The sequence below is a fragment of the Hoplias malabaricus genome, chromosome 3, assembly GCF_029633855.1.
Source record: "Hoplias malabaricus isolate fHopMal1 chromosome 3, fHopMal1.hap1, whole genome shotgun sequence".
NCBI classification, from domain to species: Eukaryota; Metazoa; Chordata; class Actinopteri; order Characiformes; family Erythrinidae; genus Hoplias; species Hoplias malabaricus.
Genome location: NC_089802.1, coordinates 21529653 through 21549670, shown reverse-complemented (window position 1 = coordinate 21549670; position 20018 = coordinate 21529653). Strand labels below are relative to the sequence as shown.

General features: G+C 38.2%; 1 protein-coding gene across 3 annotated transcripts in view; it reads right to left on the bottom strand.

The window, feature by feature from the left end:
• The window catches only part of trrap (transformation/transcription domain-associated protein), a 109620-nt gene extending 95341 nt beyond the window's left edge, over positions 1 to 14279 (bottom strand). Inside the window, exons 1-18 of one of the 3 annotated variants that reach the window (XM_066663185.1) lie at positions 14198 to 14279; positions 13640 to 13821; positions 12649 to 12698; positions 12369 to 12479; positions 12104 to 12208; positions 9944 to 10027; positions 9768 to 9824; positions 9530 to 9655; positions 7214 to 7291; positions 6168 to 6256; positions 5977 to 6073; positions 5713 to 5851; positions 4709 to 4787; positions 3203 to 3437; positions 2136 to 2466; positions 1907 to 2004; positions 1515 to 1709; positions 1072 to 1263 (exon numbers count right to left, since the gene is read on the bottom strand). In XM_066663185.1, coding sequence (XP_066519282.1) covers positions 1072 to 1263; positions 1515 to 1709; positions 1907 to 2004; positions 2136 to 2466; positions 3203 to 3437; positions 4709 to 4787; positions 5713 to 5851; positions 5977 to 6073; positions 6168 to 6256; positions 7214 to 7291; positions 9530 to 9655; positions 9768 to 9824; positions 9944 to 10027; positions 12104 to 12208; positions 12369 to 12479; positions 12649 to 12698; positions 13640 to 13739 — 2166 coding nt within the window. In that variant the 5' untranslated portion in view covers positions 13740 to 13821; positions 14198 to 14279. The remainder of the gene's footprint in view (positions 1 to 1071; positions 1264 to 1514; positions 1710 to 1906; positions 2005 to 2135; positions 2467 to 3202; positions 3438 to 4708; positions 4788 to 5712; positions 5852 to 5976; positions 6074 to 6167; positions 6257 to 7213; positions 7292 to 9529; positions 9656 to 9767; positions 9825 to 9943; positions 10028 to 12103; positions 12209 to 12368; positions 12480 to 12648; positions 12699 to 13639; positions 13822 to 14197) is intronic. The other 2 variants (XM_066663186.1, XM_066663187.1) reach the window with 2 other exon arrangements.
• Positions 14280 to 20018: the final 5739 nt, after the last annotated feature.

The window sequence follows — 20018 nt, the reverse complement described above, 5'->3', positions numbered from 1 at the left end:
CTCAAAGTGACTGCATGTGCATGACAGCAGTCCAAATCTGTCTCCTATTGAAAATGTATGGAACAGCACGTAGAGGAGAATCAGACAAATGGCAACTGTTGAGCAGCTCAAGTCTTGTATACAGCAACAATGGGCAAACATTCCACTTGCAAAACTGCAACAATTAGCATCTTCAATTCTCAAACGACTAAAAAATACATTTAAAAGAAAATGTAATGTGATGCAGTGGTCCCATTTTTTTTCCTGACTGCGTTGTAGTAATCAATTCTTAAATTTGTTTATATATAAAAAATATAATTAAGTTTGTCATCTCTCATACATCCTAAAAAACCACAACTGATTGCAGTGAACATCAAAACTGGGGCACGAAAGTGATGTTATCACAAAGTAAGTTTCCTTTGCAATTAAGAAATCCATCCATTTAGTCACAGAGCTCACAAAATGTATTGGATGTCATGTGGCACTAATAAGCTGAAGGCTGAATTACAGTTGTCAGCTTAAAACGTGACAACTTAAGAGAGAGCAAGTCAATTAACATTTCTGAATATCATATCAGCCTCTCAATAAACTCCAGAGCTATGGGTCAGTGGAAGAGAGTGTGTAGCTCTTGCTCTGCGCTCCTTTATTTTCCAATGACCTTCACTCAGGTCCTCGCTGTCAATCTGAGGCACAAGTGCCATTTCTCATTTGAGGAACTGACAGAACGCATTAAAATTAATGTGGCGAGGCTGCTGGCACAGACACGATTGGCGGCATGGCTGCTGTCACAGTTAGCAGGGTAAGTGAGATCCCCAAGTCCAATAGCTGCCACAAACACTTTTGGAACCTTCATGATCAACTGGCTCAACCCAGGGCCACTGAAACAAGGACTTTATTTATGGTTTTGCCAATGGTAGATTTCTTTAAAGTAGTACTGTACCCACAGTAATACTGTACCCAAACTTTACAACAGAGTTGAGATGTCCTTCTGTATATTGCTTTATGATGTTGGTAACTAAAATAAATATAGTTTTAGTTAAATATACATCATGTGCTATTCTGCTGAATTTTATCAAGTAAAATGTTTCTGACCTTCAGCATCTGTTCATTCTCTGCAGCAAACAGTGACACAGATCCAAAGACAAGCTTGAAGAGTTTGAGGTAGAGATTGGACAGCTCCACATTGGAGCCCATCTCAGGCAATCGCTCTAAAAGGTATTCCACTAGGATAGTGGCAAAAAGTGCAGAGGTGGACAGGTTGGCCAGGAAAGAGTTTGCCACAATCTGAAAAGAAACACATTACCAAAATATTTCATCAACACACAAAGTTGTTCAAATCCATAGGGCTGTCATGTTACTTGGCAACTATGGCCTAAATGTTAATGAGCTACATTGAATTGTTAACCTAATTACTGATATTATATAATCCCAAAATATTCCCATAAAATTACAGGCACTGAAAATCGCAAACATTTGGATGGTAATAATATTCTGCATTTAAGCAAATGCTTCATTCATTGCAAACATAGTCGTACCTGCAGTGCGTAGTTTTTGGAGATTCGCTCAACCATGTAGGGCACAGTGGTTTGAAAGATCTCCTTAAACGTGAGTGGGTTCATCATGGTGAAGACTCCAGCAAAATGCTCCAGCACCTCCTTCTCCTCCTTCATGCGGACGGTCTGACAATTGGCGACACGAATATACGTCTGCCCGTTGCCAGCAATCTGTACCTAGCCAAAAGGGGGGCTGGCTCTGTGATAGGCTGTGGAACTCTACTACCAGTATAAACCCTGTGTGCCTCACTTATATTGAGTATGACACAACAACACTAATTCAACATTACATATTTATAGAAAGTTTTGCTAAGAGATTCATGTATATCCATGTCCACTAACAGGAACATACAATGATCAGGGGTCAGTCGTACCTGGTAGATATCCAAGGCTTGCATGGCATATTTCACTAGCTTGATGTAGATCTGTGTCTCTTTGGGTTGGAGTTGCTTGTTAGGAATGAACTGAGCTTCTGCGATACAGAGCACCAAAAAAAAAAAAACTTGTATAAGTCAATCATATTGGGAGAGACATGTCAGACAGGTTGTAATGCCTGTTTAGATCATGGTAATATATGATATTAATTCTGAGAAATTGTCTCACCTCCTGGAGCTTTGCAGGAGGTAATCCCCCAGGTGATTGTCTTCACTCCACACACAAGGGTCTTCACTAAACTACGGCAGTCTGACACCTGGAATGTCTGTTTGTCCTCTTTCTCCCCTGCTCTGTCGAAGGGTGTGGTAGGGGGTGGGGCTGGTGGGACAGGAGTGGGAGGGGCAGGTGGAGGTAATGATGGTGTGGTGGCTGTGGGCGTGGCTGGAACACCGGGCAAGGCCCCTGGATCCACAACACCCATCTCTGACTGGGGCTTGCACTTCTTAAATATGGACACAAGTTGATAGCGTGCGATGGTGTGGAATTTTAACACGAATACCTAGTGACAAAGGAGGGGAAAGTTATTTATACACCCTCTTGTAATTACTGTGGCCTCAGGCATCCAAACATACTGAAAAAAATGGAGATTTTTGTGTTGCAGGTTTGACAACTATGATCTGTGACTTCTGAGCTCCCCACTTCCAATTTAAAACTTTCATGCACCTAAAGTGCTTAAGGACTAAGAAAGTATGAACAATCACAATGACCTAGTAGTTTTATTGCTGCAGGCATAACAAGTATAAAAGTTTTTCCATTTAAGATACATAGCTGTCTAATTTAAAAGTCAAATGTACATTATGGCAATTCACCACAAACATTGGTCTGAAAATGACAAGTTAAATGTGCAATTACTCAAGCATCCCTGTTTTTAGCAACATGACACATTTCACCTCACACGCTACTTGGTTTTTATGCCATTTTTATGCTCATATCGTTGCGGTCCAAATAAAACATGTACCTCCACTGTTTTTTATTTTAAACATCATTTGACCACAGCAGCTGTCCTTCACACTGTGTGAAACATTCATTGAAATTCCTTCTCAAATTACTAATTTGGAAAGGTTTTACTTTAGACACGCACACACACAAACACACACGCACACAAAATAATAGACATTCCATTTAAATCTGGGGAAAAGTATGGCCACTGATCCTGTTTTTGTTGATTTTTTTTTTTATATTCCCAAAGGTATGGGGTTTGTATATCAGACTTTAAAGGGCAAATCCTGTCTCACCTCCAACATCCTCATGAGAATGTCTCGGCCATTTCCATTCTCTTGTTCGCTCTTGGAGCGGATGCAGTCCACCAGGTTGAGCAGCAGCTTGCAGGACATGGTCTGGATGCTGCTGGGTAGTGATTCGTCGTCAATATTCTTGGCAAAGAGTTGTACAGCCAGTGAGAGGTCTGTCAGAGGCAGGTTCTGCCTGACGTGGTGCACCAGATCTGCAAGTGTGCTGTAGGCCAGGGGTCTGAAACACAGCATGACATTAAAACATATACAGACACTTACTCAATACAAACAGAATGCAACCTTCAACAGTATCAGTATAGCAAATGGCCAATTTTGCAATAACAATCAACAAACAACTCACTAGCATTAAAAAGGGTGAAACTGCAGTTCAAAGGTTAAACTTGGTTCTAAAATATTTGTGTTGTGTAGCCTTGCATGTTTCAGATCATTAGTACACCACTAGAAAGTTGTAAATAATTCATCATAGCTGTGACCACAATTATAAGCATAGCTGTAGAAGGAATGATTCTAGAATGACTGAGAAAGTTTTTCAGCATTGTAAAATAAGTTTAATATTTAATTAAGGGTCTATCATATGAGTTTATCAGGTTAAAATGGAAAAGCCCTAGGCCAATCAATCAATCAAATTATATTTTTTACAATTTAATAAGTACCCGTTTACAACGTTATCTAAAATATGTTGGTTTATTTGTACTTTGTTTATATTATTATATTATTATTATATAATATTGAAAATTATGTAATATATATGTAATAACAAAATACTTATACATTCCAAACCAGAGCACGGTGACTCCACAGCTCTATATTATACTTCTAGGTTAAAAATAGGATCAATGCACAGAGAATTACAGCTTTCTTTGTTAATAAGTTTCACAGAGACAGAACTTCTGAGGTGGGCATTTGCAGGGAGGGAGGGAGGCTTGCCGAATTTGTGAAACACTGAGCCAGAATAAACGAGGATAATGATTCTGACGGATCTGGATGAAGGCTGACGACCTGAGCGGAAGGAATGCTGGCGGCCATGTGACACCTGGGGCTGGCTGATGGACAGTGCAGGACAGCCCCCTGTGTCGCTGTACTGACAGACTGGCACTCAGATCTGGCACCTGGATCTCTTCAGTCCAATGGGGCTTCACAACTCAGTCATGCACCATTAAGCAGTCATTTTCACATTTTATGATCATAGGCCACAGTCTTTTCCCTTCTCTTTTCACTGTGTATCATATTCCTCAGACAAGCAGTAGAGCCTGCCCACAGCAGCAATGCAAAAAGCTTTAAAAAAAAAAAAGCCCACAGTGCTGTCATCACCCCACCCACCCCTGAACTTCAGCTCAATTTTTATGATCCGCCAGACTATGTGTTGACACCTGCCAGCAGCTTGAATATAAGACAATAACCTGAATGTGAACATTCAGAACCGTTCTGATGTCAATTCACACTTGTCCGCAACATGTGAGAAAAGGGTTAACCTTGCTGTGCTCTTACCTCAGTGTCTCTCTCGCTGTGTAGCCTGAACCGATGAGTATCGACTCATCGAAAAGCTTGTCCATGCATGGAATGAATTCTGCAAGACAAATAGTGCTCATCAGATGCCATCAAAACCTCTCTGCAAATACAGAAAGGGCAAGCAGCCCCTGAACCATAAGATGAATTGATGCAGTGGCTTTGTAGTTAGAGCTTCACATTGATTCATTTATCCTCCACAGGACTAATGATTTAGCAGAGTGTATCGCATTCCTCTCTCAACTGTTATTGATTGAGAACTGACGCTTACAGAAAACACTGCAGGAATTTAAAAGAATGCAGGTCTCCAACTTTGTCATTCATTATTTAAATATTCATAGGACATGAATTAAATTCAATGAGTACAAAAATAAAAATAACATTTTATAAATAACACGACAATTTGAGATAGAGTACTGACATTCAAAATGTATCATCACATAAAAATTAATAAAGACAAGGTAAATACAACTGAGTTTCCAGTGATGATCAAAAACAAATTACAAAGACCTCTACAGTTTACTCCATAGTTTAATTTCAAGCTTATAGCTAATTTTGCAGTTCCCATTCCACAGGATGGTAAACCACTGTTCAACACAAGAGGTCTGAAAAAAGAATGTGTGGTTGGTTATTCTGCAAGTCAGTCAATCAGCTGGCTTCGTGTCAAAGGAGGTCAAAGTTACTCAGAGCTCTTTGCTATGCTGAGTGCTGAAACCCACAAGATTCTCTGAGTACAGAAATGGTAGCCTAGCAACACTGCATCATGTATTTAATTCAGATGAGACCCCGTTCCCATTTTATTTCAAAGTTGGTCAAATGCGATACAAAGTCAAAACAATACATCATTCATCATAATATGGTTAAGTAACAAGTGCTTAGTTAGTAACTGCTCATGACTGTGTATGCTAGCTGGTGTAAGATAATCAGCTAACTGCGTGGTCTCTGCAACAGCCGTGCGTGGGCTGTGTGTGGTGTGGAAAACTCACGGCTGCGCAGGTCTGTGGTGAGAATATGTTTGGCAGCAATGAGAAGCTCTTTGCGCAGGTGAGCAGTCTCAGGAGGACAGTTAGACAGCAGCTGCAACATCCCCTTCACCATCTGCTGAGAATACTTCCCAACCAGGTCCTGACCAAAACACACACACACACACACACCACACCAAGTCATTGAACACATTGTCTTTGCTCTAAGAAAAGTTACTAGTTTATTTGGTAGACCTCACCTGTGGAATTTATTCACAAGCACAATACCTGGTAGATGCGGATGATATAAGCCAAGAAGGACAGGGTCTTGATCTGAGCAGCAATGAAATCTGCATAAAGTTCCTTGTTGTATAGCTTGTGTTGTCTGTAATCAAATACATACTTAGAATTCAAAAACCAACAGAACTTAATTTTATGAAGTTTAAATTGTGTGTCTGTCCTGTGAAGAGATTACTGACCGAGCCTGAGGAGACACCTGCAGCATAATGGTGTTCATAATCAATGGCACAAATTCAGACACCACATTGTGAATGTTCAGCTTGTAGAGCTACAAAAAAATACCAGAAACAAATTATTGGAAAAGGAACAGATATTTATTTAGACTTCCAGACTGAGATACATCCTACAAATCAACATTCAACATATTTTCCACAAAAACTAGATGGAGAATCAAGTTTCAAAGACTAAAGTAATGACTTGGCAAAACAAAATTTATATTTTCCTACCAATCCCAAAAGGACAGCCAAGACACGTGTTGTTTCATGTGTTGTTTCACACTGGAGCTAATGTAGCTAATGTACCTAATAGGACAGGGTGGAGCAGTCTTCTTGACAATACGCAAACTATCAGCTTAAATCCTCACACTATTTCTCAGACCTCATATAGACTGGCTTATGTTGTTTCTGGCAATGTCTGACATACTGTTAACTACATAAATAAATAAACATTCCAGACAATCAGTAGTTGCTACAATGATTCTAGCTATGAACGATATTCTTTTTTTCAGGTTTATATAAGTTCATACATAAACTTGTACATTTTTGTGTTACTGTATTTTCCTCTCTCTTGTCCTCCACCCCCAACTTTCTTTCTTTTCAAGTTTGACACTTGCCTGGCTACAGCTGTAAATAAAAAAATTTGTCCTTAAATGGCCTGTCTGGTTAAATTAATGTTTAATTTAAAAAATAAAAATAAATAAACCACAATGCCTAGTGTAAAACCTCCTTAGAAAATTAGAACTGACACTCATTGGTTTCAGAAAATAAAAATGGGTGAACTAATGCCTACAAACATTGAGACATACAGTGTGCTAAATTACTCAATAACTTACTTAGTAACTTTTAAATTACTCAATTACTCAACCCCGTAGCTCCATTGAAAAACTAAAGAATAACTTGGCTTAAAAAAAAAGGTAAATGCTAAACAGGCTTTCGGTCATGGCTTAAGGTCTGTGGATGTAAAAATTTGTGAAACGTCATCCATTTGTGTTCGTGCAGGTCCTCACCTGATACATAAGCACCACGATGATGGGCAGCTCAGCGAGTACCTTGAGCGACAGCGACCCCCGTGGGATGATGGTATGCTGGAACACAAAGATGAGACAAATGACACACAGACTGGGGGAAGACATCAGTCAGATACAACAGAGAGCATGGCTGTTCAAAGGTGAACCAGCTGTCACTAATAAAGAATGACAGAGAAAGCAATTAATCAAACATGCTTTTCCCCCCATAAAGCGCAATGATCGCCTTGTCTATTTGTTGGGACGTTAATGGATTATCAAACCCTTTTAACAGGATGTAATAACTTCCGTTTCAGACACTAAAGAGCATTAGCACTTCCAATTCACGTCCAACTGCATCAAGCAGATGTTCAAACAAAGGAGGGTGACACCCTCTAGTGGTCGTAGAGAAAATTCTAGCAGCTTTAAGTTCAATGCTTTAGTTTAATCCTTTAAAATGGCAATATGACCGATATGACTTGTAAAGAAGGAGGTGTAAAATATATATATGTGGTAATTACCCAGATTGTAATTAACATAAGGTTATGATCCATTCTCTAGAACTAACAGAATGGCTCTTATTCAAGGTTCTGTGTTGAAAAGTCAAAAAGAGAAGCCAAAAAGAGTAAGAATGCAAAAAACGGCAATAATGCAAAAAAAAAAAGTCAGAAGGTCCAGAGGATCTTTACTGGGCTACATGTTAATTTGTACCAAATACAGTATTTAAAAGTTACTTAAAGCGGCTTGCAAAAAGTATTCATACCCCTTGAACTATTTCACCTTACAACCACAAACATAAATGTATTTTATTGAGATTTTTAAGTGATAAACCAACTAAAAGTAGCACATAATTGTGAAGTGGAACAAAAATGATACATGATTTTCATCATATAAAAATGTGACGTGCAAAACTATTCAACCCCCCTGTATCAATACTTTGTAGAGCCACCTTTCGGTACAATTACAGCTGCAAGTCTTTTGGGGTATGTCTCTACCAGCTTTGCGCATCTAGAGACTGAGATTTTTGCCTGTTCTTCTTTGCAAAATAGCTCAAGCTCAGCCAGGTTGGATGGAGAGCGTTTTTCCACAGATGCTCAATGGGATTTAGGTCAGGACGTTGATTGTGCCATTCTATCACATGAATATTCTGTGATCTAAACCATTCCACTGTAGCTCTGGCAGTATGTTTAGGGTCATTGTCTTGCTGGAAGGTGAATCTCCTTCCCAGTCTCAAGTCTTTCAGGATTTCTTCCCAGATTGCTCTATATTTAGCTCCATCCATCTTCCCATCAACTCTGACCAGCTTTTCTGTCCCTGCTGAAGAAAAGCATCCCCACAGCATTCAACTTTGGTCTCATCTGACCAGAGCACCTTCTTCCACAGGTTTGTTGTGTCCCCTACATGGCTTGTGGCAAACTGCAAATGGCACTTCTCATGTCTTTCTTTCAACAATGGTTTTCTTCTTGCCACTCTTCCATAAAGCCTAGATTTGTGGAGTGCATGACTTATAGTTGTCCTGTGGACGGATTCTCTCACCCGAGCTGTGGATTTCTGCAGCTCCACCAATGTGACCACTGGCCTCTTTGGCTGCTTCTCTGACCAGTGCTCTCCTTGCTCGATCTGTCAGTTTGGGTGAATGGCCATGTCTTGGTGGGTTTGCAGTTGTAGAATACTTTTTCCATTTTTGGATGATGGATTAAACAGTGCTTGGGATGCTCAAAGCTTCGCTCCACTTGACAATTATGAGCTACTTTGTGTTGGTCTACCCCTTAAAATCTCAATAAAATACCTTTAAGTTTGTGGTGTGTGACATTTAAAGGGGTATGAATACTTTTGCAAGCCACTGTTTATAGATTGCCTCTATGCGGGCAGGACAAAAGCAGAACCTCGGCTCTGAACACTCTAATCACATTGGTGCAATTGCTTCATATTGCTCAGATGTTATGAACCGTTTTCTATTAGCACCACTACTACAAAAACTTGAGAAGCCTGAGTGCATACAGAATGAGAAAGAAATTCTGAAAAGCTTACTATATACTGATAAAACTCACAGGCACATAAGTGCCATAATATGCTCAGCTAAACATAAAGCAAGCTGACTGAACTTCCCTGTGGGAGTAGGAACATGAGAGACACTCAGATCTTATCAGTTTTACTTTCACCGCCCAGGATTAATGGTACAAACAAACACACGCAGACACACACACACACACCATTCTGGGCTAAAGCATATCACCATCATCACCGTGTCTCCACTTATCACGCATGACAAAAACACCTCAATTAACCTATGAATTCATTTTGCTAAGGCAGACTGACCGTTCGAGTCTCGCTGTCCTCCCTCTCAGGAGCCGTCTTCACCATCACAGACGTGATCATGCCCACCATCTCTGGGGAGGGCACTGTGTTCTCTGCAATTACCTGAGGATTCTCAAAGTACCTTGTCTTTAAAAAAAGAAAAAAAATTAAAGAATGTCATTAGAAATAGGACAAGGTGAAATATGCCTCCAGGGCTTGCTTGATTTAAAATGATCTATCTTACACAATAATATCTTACCACTACTTTGGGCAGATCTTTATAGATCTGCTTCACAAAGTCCAGAAAATGATGAATCTGTGAGGAAGATATAAAAACATTGCTTAAAATAATTGAAAAATAATCAAAATACATACATATAATACATATATTAATAAGCAGCATGTAACAAGACTTGTAACAAGTTCCGTTTTTACCTCTTGAGAGATGGGAGGCCTGAACTGCTTGTGCAGCTCTATGATGATGCGTAGACAGATGAGCACATTTTCTTCACTTTCAATCTAAGAATAACATTTCAGCAATGAAAAATTGGATCCACCAAGTGGGAAATAAAATGCACATCATACAGGTTCTTGGGTACATTAACATATACCTATTGTAACTGACCATTTTATAAGAAGCACCAACTAAACATTTATAGGTAAACTGAAGGTCACTCACGTTCAACAGTTTTTCTAGACTTGCCCTACACATATAGTGCTTTTCCACTGCAGTGCTTTTGGACTAGCCTCAGCTCAGCTCTATTGCTTTTCCACTAGCCAAATCAGGTACTTGGTTCTGGAACCGAGTATCTTTTTTAGTCCCTGCTGGTGCTTGGTAAGAATTGAGCTGGGCAAGTACTAAATGTGACGTATAAACTTTGCAGAGCTCTGATTGGCCAGAGAAATCTATTAATCACCATGAAAAGCAGAGCTCCAGCACAAAGCCGTTTGTAAAATCTCTCAAGTTACAGCAGTGGTCGCATTTGTTTTTACCCGACTCACAACAACAGCTCTAAGTGGTCCAAACGCTCTTTGGATCGGTGGCTAACGAAAAAGTCCAGCGAAAGCTGGACATATGATAAGGAAAACTGTGGGCTGTGAGAACTGGGACTGCTTAGTTCAAAACACATGAATACACAACAAGTAAACAGCACCTAACATTAACACAACAATATTGTGGTTTCCAAAGCCTGCGGTTCCCGTTAGAGACAGGGTTTTGCTCCATTTCGCTGTGTCAGTGGAAAAGCAACCAGCTAAAAGTGAGTTGAGCCAAGCCAAGCCGATCCCATGCAGTGTAAAAGCACCAAAATATATGAACCTTTTCACAATATTTTATAACCCAAAGGGTACAAGACCTACATTCTTTGCAATTTTGCAAAATAGTTACAAAATATAATTCGGTTGGCATGTGAAAACATTGGAAATCTTCCTTGAACTTTTGTCAGTTAAACAAAAGTAACTTAAGTAATAAGGATGTAGTAAGACGAAATGAAATACATCAATAATTACTAAGCGATTACATAATCGATTGTATGATAGGATGATAAACACATACCTATTGGCCATAACAGTATGAACCCCTCCTTTTTTTCTACATTCCATTCACCCATCTCCACTGACCACCCAGGAACACTTTCTACTACTAAAATAACAGGCTACAGATGGTGGATCAGGTGTGCTGTGCTGATACGAGTGGAACAGACACAGCAGCGCTGCTCAAGTTTAGTTTTTAAACCTCTCAGTGTTACTGCTAAACTGAGAACCTAACAGGTAACCAGCACAGTAAAAGATGAGCTGCTGTCTCTGACTTTACATATACAAGGTGGGTCAACAAGGTTAGTGCATCTAATAAGGTGGATAATGGATCGATACTGTGTTTAAAAACTCCAGTAGCATCCATTCATACTAACGTAACTCACACTAACAAGTCAAATCCAGTCCGATTTATTCATATAGTGCTTTTTACAACCTGATGGTGTCACAAGGCATCTTTACAGAAAACCAGAAATAATACAAAAACAAACTGAATATCATCATTTGAGCAAGTCAAAGGCAACAGTGGCAAAGAAAATCTCTCTCCAAGCTGGAGGAATAAACGCTGTTAGGAACCAAGACTCATAAAGTAGACACATCCTCCTCTGTTCAAACTTAAACTGAAACTAACACAACAACAGTCCATCAGTGTCACTACAGCGCCTAAAATGAGCCACCCTCCAAATCATACCTGCTCTCTTGTGGTCTTTACCTTTGAGGAACAGGGTGAAAAATAGCAAACAATGTATACAGAGCAATAGATGGACTAAAGTCTGCAACTGTAGAACTACAACATGCTCCTGTATGGTAAGTGGAGCAGAGAAAATGGGGAATAAGGGCAATAAGAGACAAGGAGGTGGTCATAATATTATTGCTGACTGACATGATAAAACAGATATCTTCTCTAATTGTGCACATACAATATATATCAAAACGGTGTCTATAATGTAGCTGGCAGTTGAATTAAAAAATATAACACTAATTAGCCTTAAAGCATATTTCATTTTTAAAGAATTATTTGAATTCCTTCCATTTCTGGGAGGTACTGGAAATCAAACTAACCTCTAGGAAGCGAAACATCACAGAGAGGATGTTCTTTATGTGAGGCCGCAGGTGCTCATTTGTAGGGATGCGATGAATAATCTCAAGGACTAGTTTCCTCAGTTGCTGCAATAGAACATTAGAAGCATAAATTGTGTTGAATATTGTTATTTTATTATTATCATTATTATTATTATTATTAATATTGTTTGAATATATCCAATATTGTTAAGGAAAAGAGAAACCATAGAAGTCATTTTAGAAAGAGAGGTGTCAATATGCCAACCTGAGTGGGCTTCTCCTGCAGAAACTGCACCTCTCCATCTTGAAGAAATGTTAGAAAGCGAGGGATGATGTGTTCCAGAAATGTAGAGTATTGTGGAGAGGAGGTAACATTCTGAGAATAAGAGGGGAGGGGGAAAGAAAAAACAGAAAATATTAAGATACTTCTGACAAGAGAAAAGGCTGGATTTTGAATTTTTTTTTCAAAGAATCAGTTACATTTTATTGTGCTCCCTAAAACCAGACCAATGTCTTATGCCATTAAAAGTAACTTCTGAGCTTACCTCAAAGTTCTCGCTGACTTCCTGCATCATTTTCAATTTGGTCTCATCCTCTAAAATGTGCACAAGAGAGTGCAGAGTCAGTGAGAGGTATGTAAACAATAAATTTCATAACAATTTTGCAGATATACAACAAGAGGCTCTCAGATCTTATCAGTTTTCCTTTCACCACCCAAACGTATAGGCACATACAATCAGTTACACACACTCATCATTCTCTCACTCACACACACCCCCACACACACAATCCTAAAGTTTGGGTTAAAGCATATCGCTCTCATCACAAACCTCTTGAACAAAATTTAAGAAATACATTTATAAAATAGATGTCCATTAGGCTTTAAAACATATCTCAAACATTTGCTTTTTTTGGTCTGTAGATTGAAGGCTGAATTCAGTGTACCAGGCATCCAGTTAAATGTGGCTGTTTATGTTCACATCACTAGAATGTGACTACGTTTGCATTTGCATGTTTTAAAATCAAAATTCTCCACTTAAACCTAAGCCAATGCTGTTTAAAATACAGGTCATGCAGTGGTCATGACCACGCTGTAGAACCGATTCCTTTCACCGCCTTTGTAGGTACCTAATTCTGCAACATTGTTTTGTTCTGATATAAGCTTATGAGTCGGAATACCACCCTTTTTCCTTCTGCAACAGCTTCTAATTTTCTGGGAAGGCTTTGCACTAGATTTTGGCACATTGTGAGGATATGGTGACATTCAACAACAAAAACCTTAGTAAGGTCTAGAAGGTCAATTTTGGATGATACGTTCTGGATCACAAAACCCTCTCTATCTCATTCCAGCTGTTAAGGATGGAGCTGCATCATTCCAGTGCCCAACCCTGAGGAGCAATGCATATTTAAGTATGCATTAAATATGTACTGTACAAGGAATGTACTAATTCAAAGGACTTTTGGACATTTAGTGTGTCTATAGCTATTGGACCACACCTTGTAAGTGACTTGGGACTGTGACGTTTGTGTACTCACGAGTGTTGCTGTCTGTGAGGGCAGCCACAAACTGCAGGTACTTCTTCATGAGGGTGGTCTGGTCCACCACGGTGGGGCTGGGCGTCGGCACGAAGGCCATGCTGGCGGCCGGGAGAGACAGCTTTATGCTGAAGAAGAGGCAGACCACAGCCTGCTCTGATCTCAGTTAAAACTCATCCCACCTGCAGGTCAAACACACATACAAAATACCTGGATTACTCACTTCCCACAACTCCAGGAAAGCCAAGCCACACACAGTCATAAACAACTGCAGTACGACTGTGTTTCACTTAGTTGCCGTTATTTTCTGACTGTTACTTCAATTAAACTATGAATTAGTAAAGGCAATGAGCGTTCTCACATTTAGATCTGCAATAATATACAAGTAACCACAAGCCACGGGAAGCTTTTAACGCAGAGAATGGAAGGCTTTGTCAGTAACATTAACTAGAGTCTGCAGAGCTCCATATTAACATACACTTCACTGAAATTCACAACATTAAACACACGATAAACCTCCCTCCACGCTTCATTCAGCAACGAACACATAAATCTCACCAAAAAAAGATCCCTGGAAATCGGTCAGAGCTCTCAAAACAACTTTGTGTTGGCCGGCGCGCCAAATTGCTTGCTATGCTATGCTAAGATATGCTAAGCTAAACGCACGCTAAGGCTAGGAGTTGATTCCCACAGAGTCGATTCTCGGATTAAAGGCGTTTGTTATTCAATCGTCGACTCTAAAGCCTTGAATTCGAATCCAGGCAAATACATTCAACAGGGTTAGACATTGAGGACGTCCTTCTGTCACAAAAATCTATATATATATATCATATACTCTTTTGTAAATCAGCCTCGTTTTGTTATGTTGTACGCAGACTGTTAAAAAGTAAGCCCCAAACGCATGATTTGATAAAGAAATACATATTTGATTTGTTCAGAAATGCTGTTAGTGTCTAAGCTGCATACATATTAGCAATACTTCCAAATGACTTTGTTATATACATATGTATATAGCAATATACCAATTGATCCAATTCTGGAGTCACAAATTCTAACATAATGCTGAAATAAGCATGAACGTCCCAGAAATATCTAAAACGTATAGTGTATTTTATAGGCAGCCCAGATCAATGTACTGCTTGAAATATTTAAAAAAAATATTAACAATAAACCTTTACTACACCTGTACTGAAGCAGACACATATTTGTTGCACTTCTTGTTCATAAACCAGCTGGTTTACTACCTTTACATGCAAAAATCAAACATTTATTCACTGTGTTGTTGCCATTACTGATTGAGATAACTAAGCTTTATCAAAGATTTTTTTTCTGGTTTAAGTGATGCGATTTGTTTTTGGTTTTATTTAACTACTATTACTACTACTAACAATAATAATAATAATAATAATAATAATAAATCTGGAGCACGTCTAGTGCTCCATATCTACAAACCACAAACGAAAATGGATTGGATTACAATGGTAATACATTTACCCTAATGAAGAATTTTTTTTCACTCTTATGTAATTAAACATTATTTAATTAAATAGTTTTATAGGACAATGTTGGAGACTATTCAATTTAGTGTCAAATTAATCTGATTATAATTTGTTTTGCAGAGCATTTTTTTGTGTGACAGAACCATGACATTTGTAAGTCTAAAAATAATAAAGTATATTATTTACCATTTAATATAATTAACATGTCCATGTATTGTTTTCTTATAAATACATGTAGCGGGTGAAAAATGCCATCAACACCATGGCTGAGCATTTCTGCCTTGAAACTGCATTTTCTCAAACTGGTAAACTCAGATAGACAGGGTTTCTTATATCATAAACCTAAAGATCCAATCACGTCAACTTGTGTAGAGGGAGTTTCGAGTTACAGGTGAGTACCTGTAGGTGGGTACTACCTGCTCATTTATAAATCTACGCATAAATAATTAAGGACACAACACAACAGGTTACATCTCAGTCACTAGAGGTTAGTGCAAATAATATTTAAATTATATTATTAAAATATGTCATTCTGATTAACACTTTAGATTTATTGGGGGCTTTGTATATGCTGTGTTTACACAAAATAGATTACCAATCTGTACAATATGTTCAATATGTTGTAACCAAAATGTTTGTAACCAAAACTTGCTTTCAGTAAACTCTGCCAGTGCATTGGAGCTTTGGATAGAGTTCAACCCGAACCATTTAGATTTCTGAGGTCATTTCCTAACATTAGCTCTCTGAGTTTCCTTGCTAAAGTCAGTTTAACTATAAATCCCTTTAACCATGCCTTTCCTTGTATTGGTTTTTAAGACTCGACCTTATTGTTTGGAATCGACTCCATCGATTCAGAGTTGACTCCTGGATTTGAAGACTCGAACAGCCACACTGCAGTCACTGACATCACTGCGGTTAAAAGCGAAATGAGCCAGTGCGGGCAAACAAAATATAGTATATCCTCACTGAAAACGTTACAGCAACAGCCCCAAACACGTAGCGGAGGTGTTACACTTTATAAACGTATACTCACTGGTTTTACACCCCATACTTGTGATAACAGTTTCAGTTCAGTAAACACTCACGGCTCTAACAACTGCACTTATTCCAAAGCAATGTGATTAAAACTCAATATAAAGACCTAACAACCAACAATAAACATACTGCCTCGGTTCACATGTATGCACACGTCAACAGGAAAAGCGCAAGCTTTATAATTACAAGAATATAATCAGAAAAATAAGGGAAGCAGATAAAAGCACTTACAGCAGATGGAATAAAGGGAAGAAGCTTTAATTCTGCTTCCGCTCTCTCCGAATCAAAACGGCGGAAGGATTTTATGTACCCCGCGCTCGGTTAATCTTGTTCTCAATTATTAGAGCGAAATTGTCTGGTTTGAAAATGAAATATTTTACGTTGTATGCAGTTCTCCCTATATCTACTGTACATTAATAGAGAGTTAAACTTATTTTACCATACTCTCATGTTTAACATAGCAATATAGTCCCTCGCGGAAGGGCACAACAACAATAGCAGTAGACATAAGACCATCGAAAACGAAGGTCATTCAGTTCTATTGTGTTTTCACCGCTGAAGCGGTTTAAATTATACTGTGTGCCTAAGATTTTTTTTTTGTAGCTTTTAAATCTATCTTAATCTTTATAATAATAATTATATCTGTTATAATTAGCCATGAGTAATATTAACACACATAGTTAATTGCATTTAAATTTCTTAGCTCATTGTGCACACTACTCACAGTTACAATTTATTTTAGAAACCTACATCGATCAGCATTTTTTAATCAAATTATTAGTTCACATTATTTCCTATGGGCTTTATATAGTAAACTCGCTGTACCTTCATGCAGATGCAAGTACAAGAAATGGCCACTTGTTGTCGCTCTAACATTAACTGTAATTGCAGAACAAAAAAATTATTGAGAGCACCTTAATATACCCTAGGAAATTGTCAATAAATTATTACCAAGTGCCACAGTAAATACACATATCACGATATATATGTATTCTGCTCATTTTAGTGTTAAATATTTATTTAGTATTTTTATATTATATATTTATATATATATATATATATATATATATATTCCCCATGTTATTAAGTGGGGAACAGCCTACTCTCTTATTTTTCCCTTTATAGAGTTGGACCATCACAAATCAATAGAATGTTATTCTGCTTGATCACTTTTCTATCCTGTTGAAAGCAATATTTTCAAGATAACAATACCCCCATCCACAGGGCACAAGGTGTCACTGAACGACTTAATGACTGTGAAATGATGTACATCATATTTTACAGCTTCCACAGTCCAAAATCTCAGCCATGAAGACCCATGGGAGACCACCACTTTTACACCCATTGAGGGAAACTCATTTACATTGTTGTACCAGATTGTCAAATCTATGCCAGGACACAAACTCTGAATGTATAATATTGTGCATTACACTAATGGCCTGGGATACAGCAAATGTACTCAAGTAGAGCCAAAGAAACTAACATTACTGATGAAACGTGTGTTGAACAGTAAATGGTGCCTGTGAGAGGCTTTTATTCTCAAATCTCCAGTTAATGATGTCAGACAGGCCATTTCCCACCTTTGCCTTCTGACTGAGCACAATCACAGTAACTCTGCTGGAGCACAATAAATGATCCAGATGGTGAAAAGGTTGCATTATCATTTCAATGGCCTCATTGTTGAGCTGGGGGAACATAAAAGAGGAGATGATATCCCATCCCCTGCCGAATGAAACTTCAAAATAGTTTAATATGACAGATTCATACATAGCAGGGGAGCTTCATAGTGAAGATCAATTGGGGTCTGTTTGTGGCTACTTGCCGTCCCCAATTGGCCACTGGCCCTCAGCTTTGACTCCTTGTAAAATCAAATATCAAAATATCACTGGGAATTGGATTTATGTTTTAATGGCTGTCTCCTAACAGAAGTTGTGTTTATGTTTTTCAAAAAATTTTATGTCTCCACATAGTGTCCAATTAAAAACATGTATCTCAATTTTTGTCAATTTTTAGTTTACTACATCATCAAGTTACTATTAATATAATATAATATAATATAATATAATATAATATAATATAATCTGCTTCTAGTAAAAGTTAAAAATGTTTCCCTCTCCTGTAACGTATCCTGTAAAGCAGATGAATGTTTTTCATTGGACAGCGATAATATGCGTTTAGTCACCACCTCTATCTCCACTTATGCCTCTGAAGTTAGAAGACTTGCCATGTAAGCTGAAGGCATTGTTTCCTCAGCCATGGCATTACCTGCTAATATTCTAACCTGACATATTCTAGACTATATAAAACACCACACAGACATGTTAACAAGGAAAAAAAATCTTCATTTCCATGGGAGGGGGACTTTAATAATTATTAGTTCTTCCCAGTGTTTATCTGAGGTGAATCTGCCGTATCTTTTATTAATATTAAAAAACACCTTTTTCACAGAACTCTCATGAACAGGAAGGGTTATGCGTTCACTGCATTAACGTATCTGATCTCTGAAACTTCATCTGCTGAGTAATACGGCACATAATGGAACAAATAATGCTTACAAATGTCTGTCTCAAATGTTCTTATAAAACATTCGTGATAAGAACCTGAATGGATGCTGCCTGGATGGTCATTGTGGTTTCAGCCTCAACCCATCAGGCAGCTTTTAATGAAGAGCCTTGAGAGGTACATTCAAAGGTTTTAGCCAGTCCTCTAATGTACAAGATTATGAAAGAGCCCTTTTCACAAGTACCATTTTTACTCAGTATGCATAATACTTTGCTAATTCCAATTAAATGCTACTTTTCTGAAGCTCTATAAACTGACAGTTGCAGTGGTGTGGCAGTGGAGCTAATGCTAATATAGCTAAAAGGTACACGCTTAAGCCACAAAGTTAACCTTTGTAACCTAATCAACAAATTCTTGACTCAACACATGTCATTAAATCAAGCTTCTATTTGCTGTCCACTTTTGTCCATATTTAAAGAAATCTATATTTTTGTTAGAGACCATTTGCCTTTGCAGCCTTTGACACAGTCTGCCAAATTTTCCTTGTAGCAGGAGAGAGCCTGGTCAACCAGTGAAGACAAGTCTACGTCTTTCACTTGTAACTACTAATGCTCCTCCTTTCCTCAGTAGGCTGTTAGAGACCAGAAAAAGAAATATTAAGATGCAGACTCACAAGAGACAGTGAAATATTTTTTTTGTAAAATATATGTGAAAAGGGTTTTTTTTTTTTTTGTTCTGAGCTAAAACACTCAATCGTTCTTCTGTTAAACCCACTTTCTTTTACTTATGCTAAGCTGATGACACTCAACTAATCCTTACCGTCTGATTTTCTGACATTCTCACCATCCCCTTTAGGTACCTGGTCATCCAGTCTGAAGGTGCAAGAAGACTTCCTTTTTGGAAAGACAGATATAAGTCTTTTTGTGTCAAAGGAGAACAATATAAACAGCTCAATAATTAATAATTAATTTTAATGAATAAAATTATTGAACCCTCTGAATGGAATCTCTCAACAAACATTTACTAATCAAGATAAAACACATCAAATTACTGGACTGACTAAAGGTATGTTGACTGTGATGTGTAGATGACATGTTGTAGATATGTCTAAGTCAAGAGAGTTGTTCAAAAATTTAAGATGAGAGGAGGGTGGGTCCCCCTTGTGAGTCTTGATTCCTTTCAAGGTCTCTTTCTCACACTCTGAGGGAATTATTCCTTGCTACTGTCGCCTTTGGCTTCCTCATCTGGAGATATTAATATAATTCTTTGTTTTATTTCCCAATGTTGTAAATTGGTTAATGGTAACGACATGCTCATAACACGTATGGAGGCTACTAGTGTGG